The sequence below is a fragment of the Grammomys surdaster genome, unplaced genomic scaffold, assembly GCF_004785775.1.
Source record: "Grammomys surdaster isolate TR1022 unplaced genomic scaffold, NIH_TR_1.0 172, whole genome shotgun sequence".
Lineage (NCBI taxonomy): Eukaryota > Metazoa > Chordata > Mammalia > Rodentia > Muridae > Grammomys > Grammomys surdaster.
In genome coordinates this window covers 8251661-8264144 of record NW_021604620.1, presented here as the reverse complement: position 1 = coordinate 8264144, position 12484 = coordinate 8251661, and the positions used below count along the sequence as shown (strand labels likewise).

Genomic DNA, 12484 nt, shown 5'->3' with positions numbered 1-12484 from the left:
ATTGGATGCTAGTTAGTTATAAACCAAGAGTTTAGGACAGGGCTAGGTTGGTGGAATGGTGCCTGCCACGAACCCCGGAAAAGCTGAGTCCATAAACTGACACAGTGTAGCATGTCTGTAATCCAGCACACACAGGAGAAAAGGCTGGAAGATCAGAGCCAGGCTCTGATACAGTGAGACAACCTCCATTCCCCGGAAACACGGACAACAAAACTCCAAGCATAAAAAACAAGCAAAGTGGTCTGGGGCAATGGCTCAGTCTGGTAATGTGCTTACCTTGAACCCTAAAACTCGCACTAAAAAGCTGGGCATGGTGGAGGAGATGTGTAATCCCAGGACTGGAAAGGTGGAGGCAGGGAGGTTCCTGAGACTTGCTACCCAGGCAGCCTGGACCTATTTGGTGAGCTATAGGCCCAGAACAAGTCAACAAACACAAGGAGGAGGAAAAGAGAAGCCATCAAGATGGTTCATTAGGTGAAGGCACTTGGGGCCAAAGCCTGACTATCCGAGGTGGATCCCCCGAATCCACAAGGTAGGAGAGAATCAATTCCCAAAAAGCTATCTTCTGCCGGGCGGTGGTGGCACACACCTTTAATCTCAGCACTTGGGAGGCAGAGGCAGGCGGATTTCTGAGTTCGAGGCCAGCCTGGTCTACAGAGTGAGCTCCAGGACAGCCAGGGCTATACAGAGAAACCCTGTCTCGAAAAAACAAAACAAAAAAAACCTAAAACACCACAAAGCTAAACACTGTTTTAAAAGACAGCCAAGGACAGACTGACAGACACACGCACACATACATTCACACAGGTTAATGTAATTAAAAATATTAAGAGGCAACTGCCAACAAAAGCCAGCTTCCCAGGTCCCCCAGCACCTTGGGAAGATCACTCAGGAACAGTGTAAAATACAGACCTCAGGGCACTGCAGAAGGGGATACACACCCCATCCTCCCATGCAAGAAGGGTAGGGCTGTAGCCTAAGGAGCGGCTTGGGAGACGGCTCCCTGGGCCTCTTATCTCAGACCCCTGGTTTGCAGCAGTCTGTGGACAAAATGCATCTATAAATCCTTGCTTGGAATTCCAAAGGTATCCTGAGGTATGTCTGAAATTAGGGAGGGACAGGGGAGAGAGCATGGCGTCCCAGCCCTCAGTGTCAGCAGCCAGGACACTCGGTTCGACACCCTTGACCAGGGCCATCCTGAAGTCCCTTAACTGATCAGAGGAATCTGCCCAATATCAGCAGTTAAAGGTCATGTCCAAGTCAGTTATAGTGACTCATGCTTGTCACCCCCACAAGTGGGGAGGCAGAGGCAGGAGGATCAACAAGAATTGGAAGCTTGTCTTGCCTATACAGTGCATTACAGGACTGAGTGTCTCTCTATGCAGCCCTGAATGGCCTTGAACTCACAGATCAATGGCCCTGCTTCCAGATGGCTTGGACCAAATGCATGTTTTGTTGTTTGGTTTTGGATTTTTTTTAAAAACAATGTTATATAGTCCAGGCTTGCCTGGTAATCACTCTGTAGACTATGTAGCCCAGGTTGGCTTCAAACTCTAGGCGGTCCCCCTACCTACATCTCTCCAGTGCTGGGATTATAAATTTCACTATTAATTGTTTTTCTGCCTACCTCCTCCTCCTTTACTTTTTGCTGTATTGTGTGTAAAGGTAACTTTTATTCTCCTGTTGTTTAATTGTTGTCTGGAGGTTTACTGCATCTGTCTGCTAACCTGGGGCTAGTTCTGGAAGCTTCTACCCTCCATACAATCTAATCTAGGTCTAGAATGTTTTCAGTCACTAAGACTTATTGCTGAATACACTCACCCCTTCCTAGTTCTTTCTGACTTCTCTCTGGCTGGATCATCTCAGCTGTTCTGGTTCAAACTCCTCCCCCAGCTGACTGACTCAATCTGGCTTTTCTCTCAGCCTCTGAATTGCTCTGCGTGGCCTCAAACTAACTCTAGCAATCTGTTCTAATCTTCTGGCTCCTTCTCCTTCTCTGGATCTTTCTGTCTTTATCTGTGTCTAGCTTGTTCTCTCTTCAATCTGTCTCTGTGAAACTCTCCTGTAACCCTGCCTCCTCCCTCTCTGCTGCTCAACTCTCCCTCTCTCCTGTTCAGTCTCCAGGAACTCCTCTGTATTCTGGTCCTGTCCTCTCTTCTCCTGTACTGTCTGTCTCTCCCTTAAGTAGCTTCCCTTTCCTCGCTCTCTTTGAGAGTTGGGCAGATCCTATTCTGTCAAATCTTTCTGATTCATCACTTTTTTCTGGCCCTCAGTTCAAACATAGGTGCTTCCTTCTACAAACTAACTTTATCTTCACTGTTTGGGACTGAAGGTCCATACTAAGGGCGCATCTGTATTCTAGCCAGAGGGATTAAAGGTGTGTGCTAAGGGCGGAAACACACCCCAACAATAAACAGGTTAAAATACCAATGATCAATAAAATAAACAATTATGGAGTAAGCTCAGGTACTAGCTTGTACTACCAAGGTAATATACCCCCAGCCCTTGAAATGTTGAGACAGGGTCTCAGTGTGTAGCTCAGCCTGGCCTTGAACTGCCTCAGTAGGATCCTCCAGCCTCCACCCCACCCCCAAATGCTGGGACTACAAATGAGTATGCTATCATGCTGCGTGCATGTGCGTGTGAGCGTTCCAATGGATGTTCAAGGATCCTCTCGCCTCTCTGTTACCAGTCTAGTTGACTCACACCTCCAACCCCTAGTCCCCACATCCAGGACAAGAGTACCTTACCTAGCCTATCTTCACAGCCACTAGTGTCAGGTGGCGTGGGGGAAGACACTTGGGCCTGGGAGGTATGGCTACATCGTATAAGTGACTGCACCTCTGTTTACCTAAATACTCAAATTGCTGGTTGTAAAGATTGCTTGAGCAATATTTACATTCCTGTAGTCGAGGACCAGATTTGGACGGAAGGGTTGACTCATATTTGAAAATGAGCAAAAGGCTGCAGTCCTTTCAGGGTAAAAAATCTGCCCTTTTCTAGAGTGATTCACCAAGACTAGCTGCAGAGGTGACCCTGGTGTAAGGAGTCTCGGGACCACATGCTGCAGTGGGGAGCAGAGGCAGATCTCTGAATTCAAGTCGAGCCTGGTCTTCATAGTGAATCCTTGTCTCACAAAAACAAACCAACAAAACCCCCACGTGGTGTGGCTTCCCTGTAATCTTAGCACTGGGGAAGTAGAAGCAAAAAGATCAAAAGTTCAAAGCTGGGACTGGAGAAATGACTCAGGAGGTTAAGAACATTGTTAATCTTCCAAAGGACATAGGTTTGTTTGGTTTTTTGTTTTTGGTTTTTGTTTGTTTGTTTGGTTGGTTGGTTTTTTGTTTTTTCGAGACAGGGTTTCTCTGTGTAGCCCTGGGTGTCCTGGAACTCACTCTGTAGACCAGGCTAGCCTCGAACTCAGCATAAATCTCTTTTTTAAAAGTTATATAAATAAAACTCTACAGGATATATTTAAAAATAGTTCAAAGTTATCCTTTGCATTGAGTTTATAGCCAGCCTGGGCAATAAAAGACCCCTCAAGAAAAAAAAAGGGAAAAAAATCCATCCTGTTTAAAATGTAACATGTAGGCTTATGCCAGACCCCAGTTCTCGTTTGTATCTTTGAATCTCATCTTCTAAGCCCTTATTTATCTCACACCTGAGTCACTTAATAGTAGAGACCATGTCCTGTACCTGAAAAGGACACAGTCCCCTAAAGATCATGAGGGCATGAAGCCCTAAGGAAAACAGCGCCCACAAGAGGCAAACACTGGAGTATATACAATCCAGAACAGAACACTCCATCTCCACCCCGATTATTTTTTTGAGACAGGATTTTATTATATTCTGGCTGGTCTAGAACTTACTATGTAGCCCAGGTTAGTCCCTTAATTGTAGTGAACCTCCTGTCTCATCTCCTCCTGTGCAGCAATTACAGACATGAGCCATTCTGCCTCCTTCTGGCCCCTCCTTGTTGTCTTCAGTCCCTGCAATTGGGAAGTTCTCGGAAAGCCGGGATTCTCTGTCTAGGACTGTACTGACTCTGTACCCAAGGCGATGGACTGAAGCCAACAACTGTCTGTCTGATCCCGTACTTTAACGGAGGCAGCCAGCCAGCCCAAACCTTCCAAACATTTCTCAATCACAGTGCCACAGGCCAAGTTCTACTCACTCCCAGAGCCGGATCGGACCAAGAATGCAGCCAAATATATCAGAATGAAGATGCTTCGGGCTAGCAGCCAAGCCTCCATGAAAGGCCAAGAGAAGTTCTCTTGACAGCTCTTGTTCCAATTCAGTCTAGCATGGGAGAGCTGGGCCACTTCTGCCTGCACCTGACAAACTTGCAGAAGGCCTACCCTCTATGGAGCTGTACACAAGAGGGAACGGCTGTCTGTGAGCCTAGCACCAGGGGGTTGGAGGTGCGGGGAGCAGGAGTTGAAAACCATCAACTAGGACAAGGGCAACCTGGGCTAAATGAGACCCTATCTCAAAACAACAACAAAATGTGCTCAGTGAGTGCTGGCAGAGCCAGCAAGGCAGCTGCCATTTCTCTGCAGTGACCTTGGTGTCCCTAAGTGGTAAAACCAAGTTGAAGGTCTATGTGAAGCTCTGAAGGACAGATAAGGGTCCTGTTTAATGGGGCACAGAGCTTTCTGTTATTGCCCCAAATAGCACACTAAAAGCACATAGTGGGGCAGCAGGTAAAAGTGCTTGCTACACAAGCCTGATGACCTGAGTTGGATCCCCAGAGTTTACAGAAGGGAAGAACTCCCAGAAGTTGTCCTCTGACTTCTGCAGCAATTCTCACTCTCTCACACACACAAAATAAAAAGTAGGAATAGATAGGTGTGGTGGCACACACCTTTAATACCAGCACTCTGGAAGCAGAGGCTGGCAGATCTCTGTGAGTTCAAGGACAGCCTGTTCTACTTAGCCAAGTACTAAGACCCAGTATCAAAATAAACAGGCTGGAGCTGGGCGGTGGTGGCGAACGCCTTTAATCCCAGCACTTGGGAGGCAGAGACAGGCGGAATTCTGAGTTCGAGACCAACCTGGTCTATAGAGTGAGTTCAGAACAGCCAGAGATAAAGAGAAAGAAACCCCGTCTCAAAAAAAACAAAAGCCAGGCTGGAGAGAAGGCTCAGTGGTTAAGAGCACTTGTTGTGTTCGCAGAAGGCCTCTTTTCCCAGCACCTGCATGGTGGTTCACTAGTAACTTAGTTTCAGGAAATCGTGTCTGCTCTGTTCTGACCTCTGCAGGCACCAGGCACAGGTGAGCACTTATATATGCAGGCAAAACACTCAGACCCATACAAATACAAATTAAACAAATTGTAATAAAAATAAAAAGCATGACTTTGAATTCCAGGCAGGTGTTACTACATCTCATGGCTTTTAAAACACATGGCAGTCTGGCCAGGAGTGGAGCTTCTTTCTAGGGCAAGGCCCCAGGGTTTAATCTATAGCAACACACAGAGTATATGTACTAAGTTAGCAACAGAGTAGTTTTACATTAATTGAGTGTGGGTGATGCAGGGACTCTCCTCCATGATAGAGCATTCATTATTACTCAAGAGGCCCTGGGTTCGATATCCATTACCAAAAGGAAGAAAAAGAAAAAAGCTGGCCAACGTGGCCCTTGCATCGCCTTTAATAGCAGCAATCAAATCTCTGTGAGTAGATCACGTGATCTACACAAGTACCAGGCCAGAGCTGAAGACCTGTTTCAAAAAAAAAAAAAAAAAAAAAAAAAAAAAAAAAAAAAAACTTTAGCATATGCCAGGCACCAGGTAACGAACTTGGCCGGAGGGGAGAGCTTCCCAGAGACAGACAACCAAAGGATGAGGCCAACGCCAGGGTAGAGGTCAGCAATAGGAGGCCGGGGAGAGGCCACCGGTCCAGCCGCAATGGAAAAGAACAGCCAGCTAAGGTTTCCTCCAAAAGTACTTTCAGAGCCAAGTCTTCAAAGACCAGTCAGGTGGCTCCTACAACTCCTGTACAGTACCGCTTCTAGAAGCCTGAGCCGTGTGGCGTGAGTCAGACTACAGGAAAACAGAAGGGGACAGGAGCCAAGAGAGTGGCCCTCAACTGTTCCAACCCCACTCCCTGGGCCGCGGGAAACTTCTGGAACACACTACAGTCTGCCTCTTTCTCACGGCGACCCTAACTTCTCCTGTGTTAAGGATCACCAAGGCATGGAAACTACTGGAAGAAATTGAAAGCCCTCCAAGCACCAAGCGCTTTGCAAGTGAAGTCAAATCCAGCCCAGTGGTGACACGAAGCTCTGCAAACACCTTTCCCTAGGACCCTCACACCCTGGCAGCCAGGCCGGTGGAGACTTGGTCCCCCTTCTCGATACCACGTTAGCATGACTGGGAACTACTCGCCACAGGAAGGGGGATCTGTCTCTTGAAGGACAGCACTGCCCCAGGTAGCAAGGACCCTTTTCACTCTCTGTGCCTTGGTTTCCCAACCCCAAAACTGCAGTAAGAACAACTGAGCCTCTGCAAATTCCTCCTGGGGGTGATCCGCAGGGGAAGAATGGAGAACGCCCTTGGCTTGTTTGTCAAGTACCCGGGCGTGGCAAGCAGGTGGCCGTAACCGCAGGGTTACCAGTGCGCAGACAGGTGCCCGCGGGCGCTGTGAGCGCTGCCACCCGGGCCAGCTTGGCCAGGCACCTCGCGCGCTGGTGCCTCGGCGTGGCCTCTGTGCGTGCAGTGCCCAACCGGGATAGGCGATCGCAGGCCTGCCTCTCTGCCTACCCGCGGTGTCCTGGTGTCCACGCTGAAGGAGCGAGGGAGCAGCCCTGGCTCGCCCGGAACCGGGGCTTCCTGGAGGCGGAGACGCACCGCCCACCCGCCGCCACTGCTCACCAGTTTCCCGAGCCCACGATGCACACTTTCAGAGGCGCCGCTGCCATGGCCAAGCCGGATCGCTGTTGCACACAGCCTTCCTCCCAGGGTCAAGCCGGATCGTTGCTGCAAGCCGGACCGCTGCTGCAAGCCGGATCGCTGCAACACACACTGTGCCTCTCAGGCCGATTGCTCACCTCCACTGGAACGGCCTAGTATAGCCGCTCCCGGCGAGCCCGCCCCGCCCTCCTATCCGCCAATGGCCACTGCCACCCCGCCTAGGCGCCTAGGGCCACAGCTGACAGCCGGGTGGACCCGCCCCACCACTCCCAAGAACCACTGCGCACGCCTGGTCGGGGCTGGTGGCCTGGTCAGCCTCCGGTGTCGCCCCACCCCTGCCCGAGGAATGTTGGGATGTGTAGTCCACCTCCCTGCGGGGTCCCTTTCAGTTCCAGGCGCGCCACGTGCAGGCCAATGTTATTGCGCTGACTGGAGCTCCGAGCTCCTGCTGCTATGTGTCGCTATCCCAGACAGAACAAGCCCGACCCAACCTATAGAAGTGTCACCTAAGCAGCCGGGCGGTGGTGGCACACACCTTTAATCCCAGCACTTGGGAGGGATTCTGGGATCCACCAGAGACGGGCGGATTTCTGAGTTCGAGGCTAGCCTGGTCTACAGAGTGAGTTCCAGGACAGCCAGGGCTACACAGAGAAACCCTGTCTCGAAATAAACAAAAACAAAAACAAAAAAAAAAACAAACCAAACACTAAGAAGCTTTCACCGGGTGGTGGCGGCGCACGCCTTTAATCCAGCCCTTGGGAGGCAGAGGCAGGTGGATCTCTGAGTCCGCTGGGACAGCTATCACTTAAGGGTGGAGCCCAGACAGCCTAAGTAGTTGACTGTGAATTCACCCAGATTTGGGCTCGGAGCCTGCGCCTGCTTTAACTTTAACAACGGCTGCCAAATTCGTATAAACAGGACAGGTCCAGACACCCATGAATTTCCTAGCGATCTTGGAGTTTTAATCGAATGTCTTTTGCCTTTGATCTGGCAGTATCTGCTCTACAAGTGTGACCTCGTAGTTCAGTTGGTAGAGGGCTAGATTGAACACAGGACGTTCAGTTCTGCGTGAATGATGGCTCTGGCCTGTAATCACAGCACCTGGGAGACAGAGGAAGGAGAATCTGAAGTCCCTGGTTATCCTTGGCCGCATAAAAATGGAAGGCCACCTTGTCGCCTTGTCTCAAACAAGCAAGCACCCTTGCATTTCAGGAGGGAAAACTTGTCTACACAGGGACAAAACAGAAACTTGAACTGTCCTCTCATATAGTTACTGATAGGGCAGGACATGCCCCTTTTCTGTCTCTGCCAGAGCTTCACTGACCTCTGCTCACAAAATGTCCATCCAAGCTGTTGTACTGCTGGTGGGCATGCCGAGGCTACAGAAAACAGTGATGGTGGAATGTGTTGTAATCTCAGCGCCCAGGAGGTAGAGTCAGGAGGATCGGCGGTTCAAAGTCATCCTTAGCTACACAGTGAGTTTGAGGCCTACCTGGGTCACATGAGACCCCATCACAAAGCAAGAATAGGGAGGGCGGGCTAGTTTAGCAAGGAAATGTGTAACCCTAACAACTGTCATTGTAACAACCGAGGTCAGATCTTCAGAGCCCAGGGAGGAGGGAAAGAATCAACTCTCAGCAGTTGCCCTCAGACCTTACCGGTGCTGTTTCTTTTTTTTTTATTACTTAAAAAAATGCATATTTATTTTGCTTTCTGACTCTGTGCTTGTGCCTTCAACACTTTCACAGTGATTTTCTGCTCCTCAATAAGGAAAGCCCGCTTGATCCTGTCGCGGACACACTTGGCACACACGGAATCACCATAGGCCCTGCTGACGTGCTTCTTTATCTTAGACAATCTCATGAGGACTTTGGGTCTCACAGCACGAACCCCTCGAAGTCTGCCTGGGCACACACCACATGCAGATTTAGGGGCCTTCCCAACCTTCTTGGTGTAAAGGTAAACTATCCTGTTGCCAGAGGTTCGAGACATCCTGGTTTTGTTAGAGGCTGTGTTGTAGGAAAGCCTAAGACGGTATGTCAAACGCTGGACCATCTTGAGTGCCTCTAAGTACTGTCCCCGGAAGAGCAACCTGTGCTGTTTCTCTTCTCTTCTCTTCTCTTCTCTTCTCTTCTCTTCTCTTCTCTTCTCTTCTCTTCTCTTCTCTTCTTTCTTTTCTTTTCTTTTTTTTTTTTTTTTTGGTTTTTTGAGGCACAGTTTCTCTGTGTAGCCCTGGCTGTCCTGGAACTCACTCTGTAGACCAGACTGGCCATGTCTCTGCCTCCCAAGTGCTGGGATTAAAGACGTGCACCACCACTGCCCGGGCTACCTGTGCTGTTTCATATAAGTGCCCTCTGCCTCATACAACATAACAACAGTAAGCAAAATCATTTTAATTCATTCGTTTGTTGAGACAGGGTCTCACAATGTAACCCTGGCTGTGTAACCCCGGCTAGTCTGAAACATGCTAAAAGCCAGGCTGGCCTAGAGTTCATTTTAGTACCAGGCTGGCCTCAAACTCGCAAGAGATCTGCCTGCCTCTGCCTCTCACATGCTGAGATTAAAGGCAATTACCTGGATTAAATTCAATTTACTAAATTAATGTTTGGCTTAAAATAAATTTAATTTAAAAGTAGAATAGGTTTATTTTTAGCACCCTGAAGGCAGAGGCAAATTAGTCTCTGTGAGTCATGAGGCCAACCTGGTCTACACAGCAAGTTTCAGGTCAGCCAAGGCCAAACAGTGGGATCATTTCAAAAATCCAAGTCAAACTGTGTGTGGTAAAGTATGCCTTTAATCCCCAAATGAGCAGGTCCCTGTGAGTTGGAGGCCATCCTGATCTGTATAGCCTGACTACACGGTGAGGTTCTGCCCTAAAAACGGGAAAGAAAGAAGGAAGAAAGAAAGAAAAAGAAAGAAAGGAAGGAAGGAAGAAAAGAGAAGAAAAGAAAAATAGAAGAACAAACTTAGAATTCTCAAACTGCTACATGTTAACCTTTAATCCTGAGTCTAGGCAACACCTCCAACCAATTATATCAGAGTCTCCAGGGACCAGGTGGGATGTAAGTTTAGAGTTTTTAAAGTTCAAAGGTTACTTGTGGTGCATAGAGACTGTAATCTCAGTGGCTGGGATGTGGAGGCAGGAAGGTCAGAAGGTCATCTCGGCTGCATAATGAGTTCCAGACCTGCCTGGAGGGGGAAAAGGGGGAACAGGAGACCCTATTCCTCCTCCCACAGCTCCAGTGGTTGAGAAAGGAGCTCTCAGCAAGGTGGCCCTGCATTGAGAAGGGAAGGTTTCTGGGGAGCTGGAGAGTGGACCCACAAATAACTGAAACAGAACAGAGGCCATAGAAGAGGAGGTCTCCCCACTGGGTTCAGGGTGCTTCCCAAACAACTGTGGAGGCCAGCACCATTGGTGACCTAAGTGACCATTTTCTAAGAGATGAAAAGGATTGTCATGGAGAGGAGAAAGCACTGTATGGGCTAGCCTCAGCCCTCCGTGTTGCTCATTTCGGTCCATTTCCTTGTCAGTTCAGGAGTGGGTGTGAGTTTAGCTTCCAGAAGGTGTTGATATAAAGAGACAGCAAAGAAGGGAGATTGGCCCCTGGGACTCAAACTGCAGAGTGGGAAGGGCTCTTCATAAGGTCAGAATTATTAGAAGCATGGCTCTTTCTTTGTTTTTCAGTGGTGTTGGGGTTCCATCCTAGCTAGGCCGTGTGTGTGTGTGTGTGTGTGTGTGTGTGTCTGCCTGTCTGTCTGTGTGTTAGAAGATAGGAGTTCTATCACTTAGCTATGTAGCCATCCCTTTCTTATTTTGTGACAACCTCTTGATAAATCGCTTAGGGCCTTTCATAAACAGCCCACTCTGACCTGGAATTCATGACCCCTCTGTCTCTGTCTCCATGGTGTTAGGGATACAGGCATGTGCTATCATGCCAGGCTCTCAGCCCACTCTAAAGTATTTGCTTATTTTAATTTATTTTCTGGCTTTGGTGTTTGTGTGCATGTGGGTATGTGCATGTGTGTGCCCTTGTGCATGTGCACGTACAGGCCTGAGGTTGTTATTAGGTGCCTTCCTCTCTCCATCTCTAGGTTTTGAGACAAAGTCTTTCACTTAACCTGGAGTTTGATCAGGCTCGCTGGCTGGTAAGGAACTTCCTGCCTCGAACTCCAAAGCACAGGGACTACAGACTCATGCTGTGGCCTTTGGCTTTTTAAGTGGCTGTGGGGGATCTGAACTTGTGTCCTCAGGTTTGCAGAGCAAGCACTTTACCAACTGAGCCATTGCCCTAGCAGTATTTTTCCCCCTTTAAGGTTTATATTATTCTCATGTCTATGTCTATGTGTGTGTGTATATACTTCATTCGCATGCAGTATCCATGAAAACCAGAAGAGGGCGACAGATCCCCTGGAGCTGGAGTTATAGGTGGTTGTGGGCCTACAGACATGGGCACAGGAAACTAACTATCCTGTGAAAGAGCAGCAAGTGCTCTTAGCTGCTGAGCACCTGTCCAACCCCTTGACTTTTATTGATTGATTGATTGATTGACTGACTGACAAGGTCTCACTATGAAGCTTTGATGCACTCTCAGTGCTGCAAGCCCACCACCGCTTTTTGCCATAGTGTGTTTCCCCCATCCCCATAGTACAGCCTCTGAGGTATGATCTCCGTTCTTGGTACAGCAGGCTACATGTGGAATTGGCCATCTTCAATATCGCTCTTGACAGTCCAATGAGCAATTACATACTTTTTGGCCGAAGCGACAATGCCTAGAAACATCTAAAGAGCTTTTATCTCTCTTCATGAGGGAAATACAGACGCAATGGATGAAAGGTAGCTTTGTCAACGCACGAGAACCAAATAGAGCTTTGGACACTTAACAGGAGAGTGTGTCAACTCTCGTTTGCAGACATCAAGATTCATTAAGTTATCAAAGTGGTTTGTGTCTCGGGTTTTATCCATTAACACGAGAGGGAGATTTAAAATACAAAGCTAATATTTCATATCTTGAGGCTGAAGACATGACTAGGAGGGTTAAGTGTCTGATGCACAAGAATCTGGACCTGAGTTCAGATCCCTACAACCTGTGAAAGATGAGGCACAACTGTCAGGTGCACCTGTGCCCCAGCGTTGGGGGATAGAGCAGGCTTGCTCAATGGCCTGTACCCCAGCGTTGAGGATAGAGCAGGCTAGGTCAGTGGCCACTCTAGCCAAATCAGTGAGCTCATGTTCAGTGAGAAATCCTGTCTAAAAATATAATAAAGTGGAATACAGCCGGGCAGTGGTTGCACACACCTTTAATCCCAGCACTTGGGAGGCAGAGGCAGGAGGATTTCTGAGTTCAAGAGTTCGAGGCTAGCCTGGTCTACAGAGTGAGTTCCAGGACAGCCAGGGCTACACAGAGAAACCCTGTCTCGAAACAAAAAACCCCCAAAACAAATAAACAAAAAGTGGAATACAATTCAGGAAGACACCGGATGTTGACCTCCAGTCTCTATGCATATGGGCATACTCTGAGCATGCATTCATACACGTATGTACATGCCCCACATGCATGCATACATGCACCA

At 48.5% G+C, this 12484-nt stretch overlaps 1 protein-coding gene and 1 pseudogene across 1 annotated transcript in view; both read right to left on the bottom strand.

The window, feature by feature from the left end:
- The window catches only part of Gpd1l (glycerol-3-phosphate dehydrogenase 1 like), a 33049-nt gene extending 25904 nt beyond the window's left edge, over nt 1-7145 (bottom strand). Inside the window, exon 1 of the mRNA XM_028767298.1 lies at nt 6875-7145. Within this exon, the coding sequence (XP_028623131.1) occupies nt 6875-6921 (47 nt within the window). The 5' untranslated portion in view covers nt 6922-7145. The remainder of the gene's footprint in view (nt 1-6874) is intronic.
- A 1444-nt stretch (nt 7146-8589) lies between these two features.
- Nucleotides 8590-8968, bottom strand: LOC114621187 (annotated as a pseudogene).
- Between the last annotated feature and the right edge of the window lie 3516 nt (nt 8969-12484).